This window comes from Solanum lycopersicum, chromosome 3 (assembly GCF_036512215.1).
Source record: "Solanum lycopersicum chromosome 3, SLM_r2.1".
Classification (NCBI taxonomy): Eukaryota; Viridiplantae; Streptophyta; class Magnoliopsida; order Solanales; family Solanaceae; genus Solanum; species Solanum lycopersicum.
Window position 1 is genome coordinate 3,260,826 of NC_090802.1, and position 16,860 is coordinate 3,277,685.

Below are 16,860 nucleotides of genomic sequence, written 5' to 3' on the forward strand. Positions count from 1 at the left end.
CCATTATCATGGATAATCAATTTGGCATTGATGAAGCACGTAAAAAATAATTGTGGGGGTACGTTTTTTTGTGGGTTTTTATCATTTAACAAGTCCATTTCATTACACTTCTTAATGATAATTTGTCAAATTTGGCGGCTAATTAAATCATATTTGGCATAACTTATAAAAATAAATTACTTTAGAAAAAATTTCACAAATCTAGAAAGAACTAATTGACTCTTATGTCTATAAAATTAATTCTTTATTTGGAAAGCATACATTGAGCTAGAGTTTTAGACTTATTCCATGGAAACTTGAATTCCGTAGCCAATTCAAATTATATTGTTTCTTCCCTCTTTGCTTCACAATTACTCGTTTTTACCAAATAAATGATATCTTTTTAACTTCCATCCACTCTTTACTAAACTCCAAATCAAATTTTTATTACGACGTATTATGATTTATTTTCTATTACTAGTAAGTTGATATGAAGTGCGTGTTCAACCTATAATATACTGATCTGATCGGTCTATAATTCGAAATAGGTAATCTTCAAATTGATGTTTAAATATATACATCAATAAAGAGATGTTATAATAAACAGTTTAATCGAATAAAAATGTAATCATGGTAAAAAGAAAACATAAATTTGTACAAAGCTATTTTTTTTGTTCTTAAAAAGTCACAAAACTCTCACGGAATATATATTAGACTAACAGTGATAACATGACATGAATCAAATTCATCGCATATCCAACATACGTATATTGATCTGATCGATCTATAACTCGAAATAGATGACCTTCAAATTGACGTTTAAATATACTCATCAATAAAGAGATGTTTTAATAAACAGTTTAATCGAACAAAAATGTGATCATGGGGAAAAGAAAACATAAATTTGTACAAAAAGCTATTTTTTTTTTCTTAAAAAGTCACAAAACTCGCAGGGAATATATATTAGAGAGTAACAGTGATAACATGATATGAATCAAATTCATCATGAATATCAGTTCAACAGATGACACAAGAATTTGGATCTTCTTCAACGCTTCGTTGGTGATAATAAGCAGGAACAGGGGTTTGATAATGTTGATAAGGATGCTGATTATAGTGATAAAATATAGGAGCTGGAAAAGCTTTCATTACTGGAAGAGCTTCTTCTTTCGTCTTATCGGCTCCTCCTTTTTTATCATCCCCTTTTTTAGCCCCATCATCTTTTTTGCCGTCATCCTTTTTAGCCCCTTCATCTTTTTTGGCACCGTCGTCCTTCTTTTTCTCAGGCTCTTTTGCTGGTCCAACTGAGACGATATCAGTGTGACAGAGCTTCCTCAATTTTGAAACCAGTGAAACTGGATCTATGTTCCCTGTTATTGTTAATTTCTTCTCTTTTGAATCTATTGAAATTGATTCCACTCCTACAACAAAATTCACACCACAAAACCATCGAAATTTTCAGTATCTTTAACTTTTGGGCTCAATTTTTCAACAGCCATCGAAATTGAGTAATTATAGCTTAATTCAACAATACCTTCAAGACCAGACACTTTCTTCATGGCTTTCTGCTTGATTTTCTCGTCGAAATACTCCAATTTCAGAATTACTTTCTGTAAAACAACGTTTCGAGTTTAAATTTTAGTTTTCCTTTGAAAATCCACCAATAGCGTGAAAAAATTGAAACAGAGAGAAAAACTAACCTTCATCTTTAAATATGCTGATAATTAGAGATCTGCTTTTGCTGGTGTATCTTACAAAGTATCAGATAAAGAACTGTTTTCTTACTTTTTGTAAGATTGTTATTATTCCGTCTCTAAATAGAAGAGAATATTCAAAGGAATGAAAGACAAATAGAAGAAAGAGAAAAGAGAAATGAGAAACTTGTTCAAGTGTAATGAATAATGAGCTTATTTAGTTGTTTGTATTTATATGAGTGATATTTTCTTTTATTAGTTTGAGTGGGTAATGTGAGGAAGAAGCAACGTAACTCATCAAAGTCAAGTGACATTAGAGAAATGAAGAAAAGTCGACTTATTGGTCAATATGTTTTAAGTCATCAAATGTGGCTGCCAGCTTCTTTTACTTTTACCGTTTCACCAAAGAAAATAATTAAACGCATAATGTATTTTTTAATTTGCCTTTAAATTATATTTATGTCTTTCAATTTTAAATGTGTACAAATAGACACTTAAATATGTATAAAGTTGAACAAATAGACACACATGTCCAACATGTCATTCTACGTGTCATTTTTTGTCTTACATAGTGTCCTACGTGTATTTTGCCATGTCGGATTCATGTGTTTTATTTATTTAAAAGTTGGACAGTTAAAATGTCTATTTGTGCATTATGAAAAATTGGAGGTCAAAATTAAAATTTAAAGTCAAATTTAGGATCCAATATATGTACTATGTCATTATTAAAATATCTATATATTCCACTGCTGCACGAGCGCGATGGAGAAGAAACTTAGAATGCAAATTAAAAAAATATTGATTTGGCTAAACTCGTAAACTATATATTAGCTCCGCCCATGGACGTGAATAAACAACAAACGGATCGATCCCATATGCTCATTTTCTCCTTTAATTTTTGAAATTAAATTTTTTTCTTCTGAAATATATAGTTCAATGTTTCTTTTTTATTATTGTCCGAATAACATTATATATTTCAATTTAAAATATTTCAGGATGATTTGTGCTGCTAATCGGTTAGAGTTATAGAGATTTTAATAATATTGGTGACAATTATTTTATTTTTTTAGCTTGCATAAAATTATGCTTCTAACATATCAATTTTTGAATTACAAATCAAAGTCATACTATGAATATTAACTTACTCAATTACTCTTTAACAACTATCAAATATGACGTTGTATAACTCATACAAAACTAAAACATGAATAAGTTGCATCCTTACTAACATGGCCAAAAGAATATACACATTATTAGTAACATTAAAATAGAGGGAAGTTTGTTACGTAGAGCTGTCAATATGGGCTAGCCCATCCCATTCGGGCTAATTCATATAGATTTTTGATATTTTACGGGTCAGGTCGGATTAGCTCATTTTTGTGTGGGCCAGAAAATGGTTAGACCAGGCCGACCCAACGAGCCTAGCCTATATTGACTGACTCTATTTATATGCTTGAAAATTCTTATGCGTAGAACACTAAAAAAACAACAATTTGACAGTATTTGGCATGTACCTAAAAGTAAAGGATGATATTCAATTTGTAATGGAGAAGCAACATTTCATGTCCTTTGGTCAATTGTCACACACCAACTTCTTTAACTTTTTTTGTCATCTATATCCTTGTTTTCATTTCCTTTTAGCTTCCTCTGAAAGCTTAAATACATACTACGTATAATAGAGTACTATTTTAATATTAACAATTACTATAGGAATTAATATTTTCAGAATATTTAATTTGAACAAAAAATAATAATTCGGAATATGCATTTGTATGAATTTTGAAACAATCTCTGCTAAGTGTTTGAGCTATACGACCGTCTTGACACGATCGATTTCTCTATATTACTAAGTTAATTAATGTATTGAAAATTTTCACTCAAAAATGTTTTGTGACTATTCCTACAAATATTTTAATTGAATTCCTGAGAAAAATAAAAAAGTTCAAATATAATTATTGCCAGTATTTCAACGAAAACTTATTTTCTAACATGTATACATTTTCCTAATGAGCTAATTTGGTGGGACTAATATGAAAATTCATGTTTTATAATATGAATTTCTTAGTGGAAAAAAATCTATATTTCTAATATAAACTAGTCTGTTATGTGGTATTTAAAAGTCCTATAGTATTATACAAAGAATGACTAAATTGAACACAAATAAAAATAACGAGATGTTTTGAATTTTATATAGGACTTCACATAGGCATTCGCTAGTGCGAGATTGGATTGTTTTTCCCAACACTATGTTCCATTGGAACTTCTGTCTGAAAAATATTAGGTAACTATTTTCACGAATATTTTAACATTTCATGAGAAAAGTAAACGTTGAGCGGCTATTTTCAGTATTTGAATGGAAATTTATTTTTCATTGTGCAATTCGCGGTGAAAGCATGGTTTGATTCGGGTAAATCTGTTAACGGCAACCAGCTTGAAAGTGTGGTTTGATTCAAGTAAATTAGAGGGTTAAAAATGAATCCAAATATATGTAATCCGTTCAACTTATTCAGAATTTTAAGGGTTGGAATCAAGATAATTTGAATTGAGTTTAATCTCAACCCATTCAAGTCTAACCATTTTAAGAAAATCCTCAATTGAGCCCACGTATATTATTGAGATTAATCGAATCACATTGAGCAGGGTTGAAACCCAACTCGTTTTTTAATTCATTTGCACCCAATCCATTTGAGACCAAAGTAAACATGGACGGATCAAGACGCAATTCGATCTCTATTCCAACTCATTTTAATATCTCCAATTTCAACTCAATTCGCCTATTTGACGTCCCTAAAATAAATGATATGATGGTCTTTGCAGACATTTCACATCTTTTTGTCCGACTGAGTTGTATAACTCTCTAAAACTGATTCAACCACAGGATATACAGAACAACGGCGGATCAAGGATCTATAGGATATTACTATATAGCAGCCATGGATTTAGCTTAATAACAAGTACTTATATATGCGTTATTGTTTTCACCTGTGCAGTTCGTCCATACTGTAAAAAACAAACAGAGATGAGAATTGTGATGCTGAAAATTGAAGAAAGAAAGGAGTCAGTGATATTCTATTTCCATCAAGGTTATTTTAGTTTCCTTAATTATATTATAATCTAGAGAGTATCTGATTATCTAATCATTAATTAGTTTAAAAGACAAAGAACTTGTTAATTGCATTGCAGAAATCGTTCAACTCTAGTATGTTTACATATACTGGTAACTGGTATGAATCAAGATATTGATATCCAGAGATAAGAACTGAAGTTTGATTTATTTAACATCCTGATGAATGTAGTGTTATCCTATAGTCAGTTACTTTTGCTACTAAAACAAGTGCCTGCAAGCTGCCTTTCTGTCCAAACCTAATGAGGGTATTATCTTCAAACTTCAGCAGGAGATGAGATCTGTGCAATTATTGTCAGCAAGCAATTGCGCACTCCATCAAAATGATCAATATCTACTACATACTAATATTCTATGGCGCATACTTTGCTGCAGAGACCGGAAGTTGGATAGCTGCAATTGAGTTTCCTATTTGCTTCCGGTTATACATCAGCAGCATCTGGATAATTTGCAGTATGATAAGGACCTTGAAATCTGTCTTCAGATGAATCTAGCAGATGGAAATAAGAAAAACAAAAGAATAGGCATGCTAACAAATTGGCAATTGCTTAGCATTATGATTTGAGGCTGAAGCTGTTTTGAACATCTTCATCCAGCATGAAACTAAAATAAAGACATTACAGTTGATACAGTTGAAACTTATTGAGAAGATGGTCTTATGCTTTACATGGTGCTAACATAAAAGTTTCATCTTCTTCTTCATCATAACGTGTGCTACATAGCAATGACAGATCTTGAGAAGAAATTAGAGACTGCTAAATGTAACATGGATTAGAAGCAGTACTAATCATATGTCATAATACGCTAGATATGTAACTACTTATATACACCATATAGAGATACATATTAACTGCTTAAACAGAGATATATAGTTGAAATGTTCTTGGTACTTTTCAGTTAAAACATTTACCTTTCCTAATACAAAAGAAAATGGGAAAAGTAGCTGAGACAAGTATGGAAGGCAAAACCTGAAGTCACTGCCCAGATGATTAAGTCATCATAGCCTTTCGAATTCGAAAGGAGTCGCAAAAAATTGGGACTTGGGAGAAAGAAACTACTAGAGTAGGGTATTTGAACTTTCTTCTAACCGAAATTTGGAAACATTGCAATGATGAAGAGAAATTGAGTAATTATTCAAACTCTTTTTCCCGCTCGTTGGGTTTGGGTGATGGAATCAATTCCCATTGCTGGAGAATGACAAATTTTAAACAGTCCAGATAAAAGGAAAAGATGTTTTCATGCAGTATCAAGGATGGAGAATGACCAAATGAATACAAGTTCCTGTCTTTCTCCAATGACAGGGTCTTATGTATAATTTAGAGGTAAGAGAACAGGGTCGGAAAAGGTACCTCACTTCATATTGGAAATCCAAATCCGGGGTAGTGTAATTGTTGATGATAAGTCTCAGGTAATTTTTGCATGTCATCCCATTGTTGTACAACATCATAAACGACATGCTCACTAGGATCTGCTTGTGATTCACGTAGCAATTCCATATGCTGAAGAGAATTATCTGGCTGATACAACATTGGATACCGTTCAAGATGTTCATATTTCTTTTCCATGGCAGGTGCGGTTTTCATGGAAGACTCGTGATGAATTTTAGACCAAGGGTAAAAATATATTGCAGGAGGGTAATAATGACCATGTTTTTCTTCTCTTATATTCTTGAAATGACTGCAAGTAAAATAAAGATCCAATGGATGAAAAGTTGGAATTTCTGGATTAACATGGATACACGAGGTCTTAGAAGAGATCTGATGGGGATATGGTTTCTGGTGGATTGCAGAGCTTGAAACTTTCCGACCAGGTAGAAAGGATTTCTCATAACAATGAGCAACTTCTGGGTGTCCGGTACTGTCAGAAGTGAGATTAGGCTTCAATCTATCAGTTCTACCAACAAAAGTTACCTCTGAGCAATGGTCTGAGAGGGACAAAAGATGGTCAACAGAAATCAAACTGTCCTCATCAGGCAAATTGATTTCATCTTCCACAATATCTAAATCAATAGAAGTGTCCACATTAGCGATTTTGGGATCTTTTGGCTCTTCCTGATAATTGAGCAAATCCAATTCATCTTCATCCTGTATATGTAGTGGAACTTCAGATTCAGTTACTTTAACTGTATCAGCTGAGTAACTGTCCCTAGATTCTTGCTCCAAATGAATAACATCCAATATTTCAGTCCAAAAATCATCAAATGGACATTCACTCTCCTCGATCTCATCCAACTCAAGCTCACAATCAAAGATAGAATCTGCGATGCCTTCACCATCTGTCTCAAAAGCTCCACAATCGCTGAGAACTGATGCTAAGAAGAATTCATTGGGCTGTAATTCTTTGGTTTTAGATATCCTCTCATACAAATTTTCCTGTGAAGGAAAGAATGCTTCTCCTAAGAGCAACTCATTATTGATTTCAGCTTCAAAATCTTCCTTGGACTCCCAATTCAATTTAAGATTTTCATGGCTTTCTGCTGCTAAAATGTTGGCTGTATGAATACCATTCTCCATTCTACCAGTACATGGCCCCTTCAAGCATCTTGTTTCAATGACAGGAAAGTCAGTATGTTGCAGTGATACTTCCTTCTGCAAAGAAGATGAAACAAGACAAACTTGCATCACTATAATTGCAGTTGTGAGTTAGGATGTATCATGCTTATCTAACTGGATGAAAATGGACTCTACAACCACATTTCATTTGTTTTCTCAACCTTCCTACCCCTCCCTCGTTGACTTAACGAAATGTCATCTAAATGTCAAAGCAAACTATAAAATGTGATACTTGCAAGGAAAATAAACTTTCAAATCTAGGAATGTCCCTAACACCACTTACAAGACAAAGCTGATAATTTATCACAAACCTACCAAGAAAAGAGGGAAAAGGGGATAACAAAACGAAAATTGGGACTTAAGTATCTCTTAGTAATCAACATCTAAGCATGTCCACAACTTACCTCTAGTGACTCTCCAAATTGTCTTGTTTCAAATTCTTCCAGATTAATAATCGCAATTGATGCTTTAGGTTCAGAATCAAGAAGTTGTTCTTGCTGAGTAGTGATGGCACCATTGATAGAACCATGTGTTTTGCAATGTGACTTCTCGTCATCCACAAACTTGATGACAGATTTTTGGGCTTCAGATAAGTTTGCAATCTGCTTTCTCCAATGAGTACTTTTATTCCCAAGTACATCATCTTGAAAAGTATCATTTTTTGATTGTACATCCTCTTGAACAGAAAAGGCCGTGTTAGTCAGAGACTTTGTTCCTTTAGATGAATGGCTAGCATATGAATTGGAACCGCCAACCTGCATAATAACCAGTCTTAATCTATAAAAGTTAAATGCTCTTCATGGAACACGTACAAAAAGATCAAGCTTATGTAGGTCACATACAAGTGAGTTATTCTTTTGCTCAAGAGACGTACTAGAACATTACAAGTGAGTTATTCTTTTGCTCAAGAGACGTACTAGAACATTATAGTGTTAGAGGAGCCATAATCATGACCAATTTTGAGTGCATAATAACCAGACCTTGTAATACTGTGGTGGACGATAAGGGTTCTTGCTCTTACTAAGAAATGATCCCAAAATCCCAGAACAATAATTCTGCGCCCTGGAATCTGCATTACACATATTATCAGAACAGGGCTATGAGCACTACGTTCTTAGCTACGTATTAGTTAAATAGTGAACCATCTGTGACTGAGCCTTAGAAATGTATGCAACATCAACACGTAGAAAAATGAAGTGTGCTATTGAAGCATTGATTTAGCCAAGAGAAATTGATCCACCAGAACATAGAAAGCTATTACAATTGTTTCCTGTACATAAAAACTCTGTTTCTTGAAAGAAGCTTGATAATACAGTTCAAGTGCTCTGTGCATAAAGATTTTACACTTAAGCCTGTTCCTTACATGGTTCACAAAGTGAAAATGTGATATCAAGGATTGAGTTTAATTGATCATAAAGAAAAAGAACAAATTCGATGCACGCACTGACTATACCTGAATCACAGCATCCCTGTGAAACTTGTTTTCCCAATCTCCCACAGCATAATCGAGAATCGGCAACCAAATCACATCTAAGAACAGGTGATGAGCCAGTGTAATAATTGTTTGAAGTATATGGGGGTAGGATTGTAGATGTTTGTTGCATTCCCAGCATACACTCAGATAAACCATCAAGTTCGCTGTTTCAAAAGCGATTATAAGAACACGGAACCACCACGTCACGAGAAACAAATAAGAAAATTTTTAACCTATCAGTGTCGTGCGTCCACCAGTCAACGTTGGCTTTGAATATAATATTTCTGTTTTCATTTCATTTTCTTCTTTTTCGTATCATTTTCTTCTTTTTCGTATGGTAGGAAACTGAGTTGTTATCAGCTAATAAATGTAAGACAATAACGACATCAAAATTCTAAGCTGTACATGGAAATACACAGATTAAGTTCATGGTGGCCAGACAATTAAATTCAAGTGAAATTTCTTCTTTTATTAGCAATAAGTGGCAGTTCAGCACTTTTTCTCGCAGCTAAATCATGATGAACTATAAAGCAACCAATAATGCAATGTCAACAGCAGAGATCTAAGCAAACAACAAAAAGTTGTGAAACATCACTCACCGCAAAATGGATGGATCAAAATCTTTGGGCAAGTCTTCACAAATTTGCAGGTTAGACAATGATAGCATGAATGTTTTAGTGTACGTAAGCCTTGAATATCTGCGTATAAAGCATGATGAGATAAAGCAACGAAGAATCCAATGTCAAAAACAGAGACCTAATCAAGCAACTGAAAGTTATGATTTATCACTAATCATTACCGTAAAACTGATGGATCAAAATCTTTGGGTAAGTCTTTACAAATTTGCAGGTTAGACAATGATAACATGAATTCCTTAGTGTACGTAAGCCTTGACTCTCTGCAGATAAAGCATGATCAATTGATGATATAAAGCAATCAATAATGTATTGTCAAAAATAAAGATCTAATCAAGCAACTGAAAGCTGCTACTTATCACTCACTGTAAAGCTGATGGATCAAAATCTTCGGGCAAGGCTTTACAAATATGCAGGTTAGACAATGATAACATGAATGCTTTAGTATAAGTAAGCCTCGAATCACTGCAGCACAAGAATTAAAAGAAATTCACGTCAACAGTTGCTAATTGATTAACCGCTAGTATATGTAGCTAGTTTCCGTTAAATAAACGCAATAACTCAAAAAAGTACTAATATCACTTTAAGATCTCTGCAGTGGTTCTGGTTTCCTCCGATTCCAACTGCTCTTTCGAGCTGCATTGTTCAACTTCCACACTCATCCCAAAGTCACAGCACAAATTTTCACAGCCCGTACAAGTTCCTGCAAGCTTATGCAGTTCCCGCATATAACTCTCCACTACGTTCATCTTCCGAGCGTCAAATTCACACTCGCAACCAAAATCAACTCTTTGTTTGAGATAACAAGCTTTTGTATCGTCAACGTTGATGTATATGTTCTGTAAAACCTTAGCTACCGCACCTGTGCAGAATGAGGAAACTAGAAAACTCGATTTCCAAAGTCCAAACGGAACTCCATGGAAATGCGCAGAGACGATTACCTGTTTACATTCTTTCGCGGTTATGAAGATGAGAGAGCTTTACAAATTGCTGGAAAACGTGTACTTTTTTCATACTAAAAGCGGAAAGAAGATTGTAGAACAAGAAATAAAAGCATGACTCTCCAAGAGTAGCAGAGGTGAGAGGTACCTGTCTTTATAGTAACAGATTAACCAGAGGTACTTTTGCTTCTCCACCAACGTACAGAGGTATAGGTGGGGTTAGAACAGTCTTTACACTATAGACATATTTTGAACAACATTTTTTTTATTTTAGAAAATTTTCAAAAACTTGCCAATAATTAATTTCATTTTCAGTATACAGTCTCAGAACTGTTTCGAATGGCAAAATAGAGTCCTATTGTGTTGTGTTAATGAAAAATTTTCTTTTAAAAAGTTCGGAAAACTGACGCAAAGCAGAAAAACACTCTAATAGTTTTTTAAAATAGAAGCAAGGTTACAGGTCGTTGCAATTATTTCTTGCCACAGTCGATTTAAAAAAAAAAAAAAAAAAGACGAAACAAATGAGTAATAAGAATAAGAAAAAAGACCCCGAGAAGATGATCTCCTGTCATATAACACCTATCATAATGTCAAAATTACTTTTTTTTGTTCTTTAATGAAAATGAAACTAGACTTTTCTCTCTTTCTTTTTTTTCTCTCTTTAGTTGAAAGGATTAGTGGTTCAATTTTTGGTATTTACAACTTTTCTGGAAAATGTTAGAACTCATAATGTATTGTCATTTAAAAGGTTATATGACTTCATTAACATATGGTGAGAATAGCCAATTGTGTTATGTGTTGTACATGGATTTTAAACATATTTTTTTTAAGAAGTACTATTTCATACATTCACTCTTTCAATGCTTTTATCATTTAAATCGGTAGAGTAAAATAAAATGGATGAAATAATTTCTGTAAACTACATGATAATTTTAGAATTCAAAATTAAGTTCATCATTTTTTTGACCCAACAATATAAATATATATCATTTATTACACAGCTGATATATACACCTTTTCACTCAAATGCCTCTGTATTTGGTCCCTTCGGGCAATCATTTTATGCTACAAAGATGGATAAGAGGACGGAGTCAGCTAAGAAGAATACTATGTTACGATTGATTGCAGGAACTTCTCCTCTACCCAACTCACCAACTAATACAGTTTGTTAATCCAACGTTATGTTTCCCTAGTACTTTTTGAAGACTAACAGGTTGGATTATATATACTGGAAAAGAGAAGAACCGAATGAGAATAGCTAAAACCAATGTGACCAAAATAGAATTTTATAACATTTCGGTTAACTGATGGACATATTCTCTTTAACACTTGGACAGGACACAAAAACACATTACTTACACAACAGACGAATAACCCATCTGAACTACTAGCCACAAAAAAAACTATACTAGACACAAGATGAGAAAAAAAGCAACACGCTCAAATTGTATTTTCACGCATCTCAAAAGTCTCAACTGATTTCAATGATTAGTCCACTTCTTCCATCTTGCTTTCCTCACCAATTTCCTCCAGTGCAGGCATGTCGGCATCTTCACCAGCTCCTTCTTCTTCCTCTTCTATGCTAAGACCCAACTTTAACATCCTGTGAATTCTTGCGGCAAAGGTATTAGGGTCATCAAGGCTAAAACCAGATGTTAGTAGAGCTGTCTCAAAGAGCAACAACACAAGATCCTTCACTGATTTGTCATTTTGGTCTGCCTCAGCTCTCTTCCTCAATTCCTCCATGATTCCATTATCAGGATTAATTTCCATCGTCTTCTTGCTGGACATGTATGAACTCATGCTGGTATCCCTCAAAGCCTGAGCCTTCATGATCCTCTCCATGTTGGCTGTCCAACCGTATTCACCAGTCACCAAGCAACATGGAGAATCAACAATCCTATCAGAAACAACCACCTTTTCGACCTTGTCACCAAGAATATCTTTAATTATCTTGCAGAGATTCTCAAAAGACTTCTTCTTCTCCTCCTTTTTCTTCTTCTCTTCTTCACTATCATCATCAAGCTTCAATCCCTCCTTGGTGGCAGAGACCAGTTTCTTACCATCATATTCTTTCAGCTGTCCCACAGCGTATTCATCAATAGCATCAACCATATAGAGCACTTCATATCCTTTTTTCTTGAGACGCTCCAAGAACGGAGAGTTCTCAACTGCCTTCTTGCTCTCTCCAGTAATATAGTAGATGTCTTTCTGGCCCTCCTTCATCCTAGTAACATAATCCTTCAGGCTGGTCAGCTCATCACCGCTCTTGGTAGAGTGGTAACGGAGGAGGTCAGCCAACTTGGCTCGGTTCTGGCTGTCTTCGTGAATTCCCAACTTCAAGTTCTTTGAGAATGCCTCATAGAACTTGTTATAGTCCTCCTTGTTCTCAGCAATCTCATTGAACATCTCAATACATTTCTTCACCAGGTTCTTCCTAATCACCTTGAGAATCTTGTTCTGCTGCAGCATCTCACGAGAGATGTTGAGAGGCAAATCATCGGAGTCCACAACACCTTTCACAAACCCAAGGTACTCAGGCATAAGTTCCTCACAGTTATCCATAATGAATACCCTCCTGACATAGAGCTTGATGTTGTTCATCTTTTTCCGGCTGTCAAAAAGATCAAATGGAGCTCTCTTGGGCACAAAGAGGATCGCCTTGAACTCTAGCTGCCCCTCAACAGAGAAGTGTTTGACAGCAAGGTGATCCTCCCAATCATTGGTCAAACTCTTGTAGAAGGAGGCATATTCCTCCTTTGTGATCTCCTCCGGTTTGCGCAACCAGATAGGTTTCTGCTTGTTAATGAGCTGCCACTCGTGAGAAACCTCCTTGATCTTCTTCTTCTTGCCTTTATCCTTCTCTTTGTCCTCATCAACCTCCTCAACCGCACCCTCTTCGTCTTTCTTGGGCTCATCATCTTCATCATCACTGATCTCTTTCTCAGTAGTCTTCTCTGTCCAAAGGTAAATAGGGTAGCTAATGAATTCAGAGTGCTTCTTTACGAGGTCCTTGATTCTTCTTTCTTCCAAGTACTCCAGCTGCATAGTATTAACCCAAAATTAATAACAATCATCTCTGAGTCAGGCCTAATGAAATTATGTACAACCACGTAGGAAATACTGCTGCTTACCTGGTCCTCCTTGAGGAAGAGAGTTATTTTAGTTCCTCTGCCTAATTGCTCTCCACTGACATCCCTTGTAACGGTGAATGAACCACCGGCTTGTGATTCCCAGACATACTGCTCATCATCATTGTGCTTGGTGGTCACAATAACCTTCTCCGCTACGAGGTAAGCAGAATAGAAACCAACACCAAATTGACCAATCATGCTCACATCAGCACCAGCCTGCAAGGCTTCCATAAATTCTTTGGTGCCGGACCTTGCAATTGTACCCAGATTGTTCACCAAATCTATTCGGAACCACAAACAGAGACATCAGTACCGTTATCCCAACTGAATCTAAAGACCAAAAACACCTCCTCCTAAAAATATTCACCACTAGTACCAAACCGTTCACAGTCCTACTCTAAAGGATCAGATTAAGTCTCTGTGAAATTAAAATTTCTAGCAGGATCGACAAGAGAATAATTAATTCTAAATGCAGAACATATTACATTATTTCGAAATCCAAAACATATCGCAAAATCCATAGCTGGTCGCTAATCATTGAGAAGATTGGATATCACAATTCACAGGGACCAAACGGAGAGCTTAAATATGTAGTTATCACTAAAAGGAAAACCGATATGTTCAGCCGTAGCTAAATTTCATCCGTGCATTATTTATTTCAGATAAAACACAAACAACGCATGCAGAAAAAAAACGTCCATCGCCAAAATACAAGTGCACAAAACTTAGCTCTCGCATTTTTCTATGTAAAATAAACAAAGCATTTATGCAAATAACAGAAAAGGAAAAGTAGAACAAATGCGATTACCTGCTTTGGTCATGCCGACACCGCTATCAATAATGGAGAGCGTCTTGTTCGCCTTATCAGGAACAAGGCGAATGAAGAGCTCAGGTTGAGCATCTAGCTTGCTCTTGTCCGTCAAACTCTCGAATCTGATCTTATCCAATGCATCAGAAGAATTGCTAATAAGTTCCCGAAGGAAAATCTCCTTGTTGCTATAGAAAGTGTTGATGATCAAGCTCAATAACTGGTTGATCTCAGCTTGGAAAGCGAAGGTCTCTGCCTCAGCCATTTGAACAACTGCCATTAGAGAAAAAGCTTAAAAAATGTAAGTCGTTACTTGCAGAAAGCAATGGAGAATGAAAGCCGATTATGAATGGACACTTTCGGTTGATATTTTCGTGAGGGAAGGGAAGGAGGAGGGGTGATTTATATATGAGTGTAGAAGATTTCTAGGCTCTTCTAGCTTGGAGAAAGAGGTGACGACTGTGCTTCTGGATTTCTTTTATTATTTTTTACTTTCTTTATCTTCTGGAATATTCTACGGCCCTCTACAACACATATTTCTTACTTCTACTCGTCTCTTCTGGTACAATCCGACCCGGCACCATTTTTAATGCCTTCTCATTTAGTTTGGAGATAAATTTAGATTTTAACTTTTGTGATATTTGATAAAAACATTTTATTTTGATTAATCTAAATATATATTTAAAATTATTTTTTAGCTATTGAAAATGTCATAATTACCCGTTCCCGCAAATAATAATCATTTTATAAATAAAAAAATTGAATATAGAATCGTTATAATTTTGAAATTTGAATAACTTCAAAAAAAAGAAATTCTGCTTCATATAATTTTAAAATATGAAAATCTCTATTTTATGGAACAACCAATTTGGTATGTTCCTATTTTTACTTAATTTGTTTTTTCAATTATATCTTTACATATTATTTCAAAATATTATTTTAACTTTTACCTTAATTATTTAAACCTATTCAAACCCACTACCCTAGAATAATTATGGATATTTAAGTAAATTTATAAATTACAATATAGTACCATAAAATCAAGCCAAACAATTAAAATGTTATTAAACAACAACAAATAATACAATCTAGTTAAACATTGTATCTATCATACAATACAGTACAATAGAGTACAATACAATACAAAACATTATGAAACAATGGGTAACAATGATCTAAACAAAGTGTAATTGTCATGGTTTTATTTTTAGAGACAAAGTATAAAAACTTTGACTAACATTTTAAGATGTATTCTTTAATCATGTTGATGTGCAAAAAATTGCAATGTATAGTACTTTTTATATAGTTTTTGAATATCTAAATTTTTTGCCTAAAATATCGAATTAATGTAATCTAAATTAACTTTGAAAAATAGTTAAATTGACTTTCAAAAAATGCAACATGACAAATAAAAATGGACAGAGAAAATAAATTTTTTTGTCTCAACTTGTATGATATCATGAAACTTTAGAGCTTATCAAAACTTTATATAATTTTAAAAACATTTTAAATTGTTAATTATTATAATTTATATATTTTTTGCGTATTATAAAATAATAGCATATATTTTTCTCTTTATTTTAATTATGTGGTATATATAGGATTCAAAAATCAGCCTTTTTTTTGTCTTTTAAATATATTAAATTATTAATTATTATAATTTATAATAACATCGTTTTAACGTAATTTTCAAACAATATATGTTATGTTCAAAGTTATGTGACAATGATAGATTTTCTGGAGTCAAGTAATATTTTTGTATGTATTTTATTTTTTAAAAATTATGAATTATTGTGATTTATAATAATTTTTACGTCAATTTTAAATAATATATATTTATCATCTAATCAATTTTAAAATCTTCCATATTCTCAAGTAATTTAAACCTTGTCTTTTTCTTAAATTAAAATCCTCCATTTTTCTAAGAAATCTTAGAAACCATTCAAAAGAATTTCAACCTTTGTGGATGTATTGAGATACAAAAGTATTTTATATATTTTGTATGTTGGATCTTCATCTGGAAGAAATATCGGGTGAAAAAATGTCATTTTTGAAGTGACAATATTAGGATAAATCGCTCAAAAGTATTGAATTGGATCTGGAAGATGTGTCAGGTGAAATAAGTGATTCTCGAACACACTCTTCACCATTCAGGTTAAAAAATAAGACATATTTTAGTTCAATCACATCACAACAACTCATAAAGTTATTTCTTATTTAATTAATGTTAATTACATGCTTACTGTTATAATTTTTTTTTTATTCTTATTAACTTAATATACGTTTTTTACTTTCATCACTTAATCAATATATTTGAATGGATAGGCACTATCATGAAATAATATTTAGCGCGATTTCAAAAGATAAGAAAGTATTACTTATTTGATCGATAACAATAACAAATGTCTATTATAAAATAAAATATATTCCTAAATAATATATTTACTACTTTATGTATATTATTTTACATTGCATTATATTAGATTAACAAAGTTTTTTAATACAAAAAATAGTAATAT

The 16,860-nt window shown here is 33.5% G+C and overlaps 3 protein-coding genes and 1 long non-coding RNA gene across 9 annotated transcripts; 1 reads left to right on the forward strand and 3 right to left on the reverse strand.

The window, feature by feature from the left end:
• Nucleotides 1-630: 630 nt before the first annotated feature.
• Nucleotides 631-1,996, reverse strand: LOC101263877 (heavy metal-associated isoprenylated plant protein 39). The gene is made up of 3 exons (XM_004234169.5): nucleotides 1,680-1,996; nucleotides 1,514-1,589; nucleotides 631-1,400 (listed from the first exon to the last, which is right to left on the reverse strand). The coding sequence occupies exons 1-3, from the start codon at nucleotides 1,683-1,685 to the stop codon at nucleotides 997-999; spliced, it is 486 nt and encodes a 161-aa protein (XP_004234217.1). The 5' UTR covers nucleotides 1,686-1,996; the 3' UTR covers nucleotides 631-996.
• Nucleotides 1,997-4,479: 2,483 nt separating this feature from the next.
• LOC112941201 (uncharacterized) lies at nucleotides 4,480-5,700 on the forward strand. The gene is made up of 2 exons (XR_003246282.2): nucleotides 4,480-4,756; nucleotides 4,857-5,700. It is a non-coding gene; the product is annotated as an uncharacterized lncRNA (long non-coding RNA).
• On the reverse strand, nucleotides 4,827-11,601 carry LOC101259315 (uncharacterized). Of its 6 annotated transcripts, none has more exons than XM_069296171.1 (10): nucleotides 11,414-11,601; nucleotides 10,041-10,399; nucleotides 9,825-9,923; nucleotides 9,623-9,721; nucleotides 9,423-9,521; nucleotides 8,803-8,987; nucleotides 8,330-8,418; nucleotides 7,754-8,104; nucleotides 6,147-7,385; nucleotides 4,827-5,236 (listed from the first exon to the last, which is right to left on the reverse strand). In XM_069296171.1, the coding sequence occupies exons 1-9, from the start codon at nucleotides 11,456-11,458 to the stop codon at nucleotides 6,153-6,155; spliced, it is 2,559 nt and encodes an 852-aa protein (XP_069152272.1). In that variant the 5' UTR covers nucleotides 11,459-11,601; the 3' UTR covers nucleotides 4,827-5,236; nucleotides 6,147-6,152. The 6 variants fall into 6 exon arrangements, with proteins under 6 accessions (XP_069152272.1, XP_069152273.1, XP_069152271.1 ...); XM_069296172.1 differs by lacking the exon at nucleotides 11,414-11,601 and adding an exon at nucleotides 10,400-10,526 and having other exon boundaries at nucleotides 10,041-10,320; XM_069296170.1 differs by having other exon boundaries at nucleotides 4,827-7,385.
• A 68-nt stretch (nucleotides 11,602-11,669) lies between these two features.
• On the reverse strand, nucleotides 11,670-14,955 carry LOC101264183 (heat shock protein 83). Its single transcript, XM_004234170.5, has 3 exons — nucleotides 14,342-14,955; nucleotides 13,534-13,814; nucleotides 11,670-13,441 (listed from the first exon to the last, which is right to left on the reverse strand). The coding sequence occupies exons 1-3, from the start codon at nucleotides 14,619-14,621 to the stop codon at nucleotides 11,888-11,890; spliced, it is 2,115 nt and encodes a 704-aa protein (XP_004234218.2). The 5' UTR covers nucleotides 14,622-14,955; the 3' UTR covers nucleotides 11,670-11,887.
• Nucleotides 14,956-16,860: the final 1,905 nt, after the last annotated feature.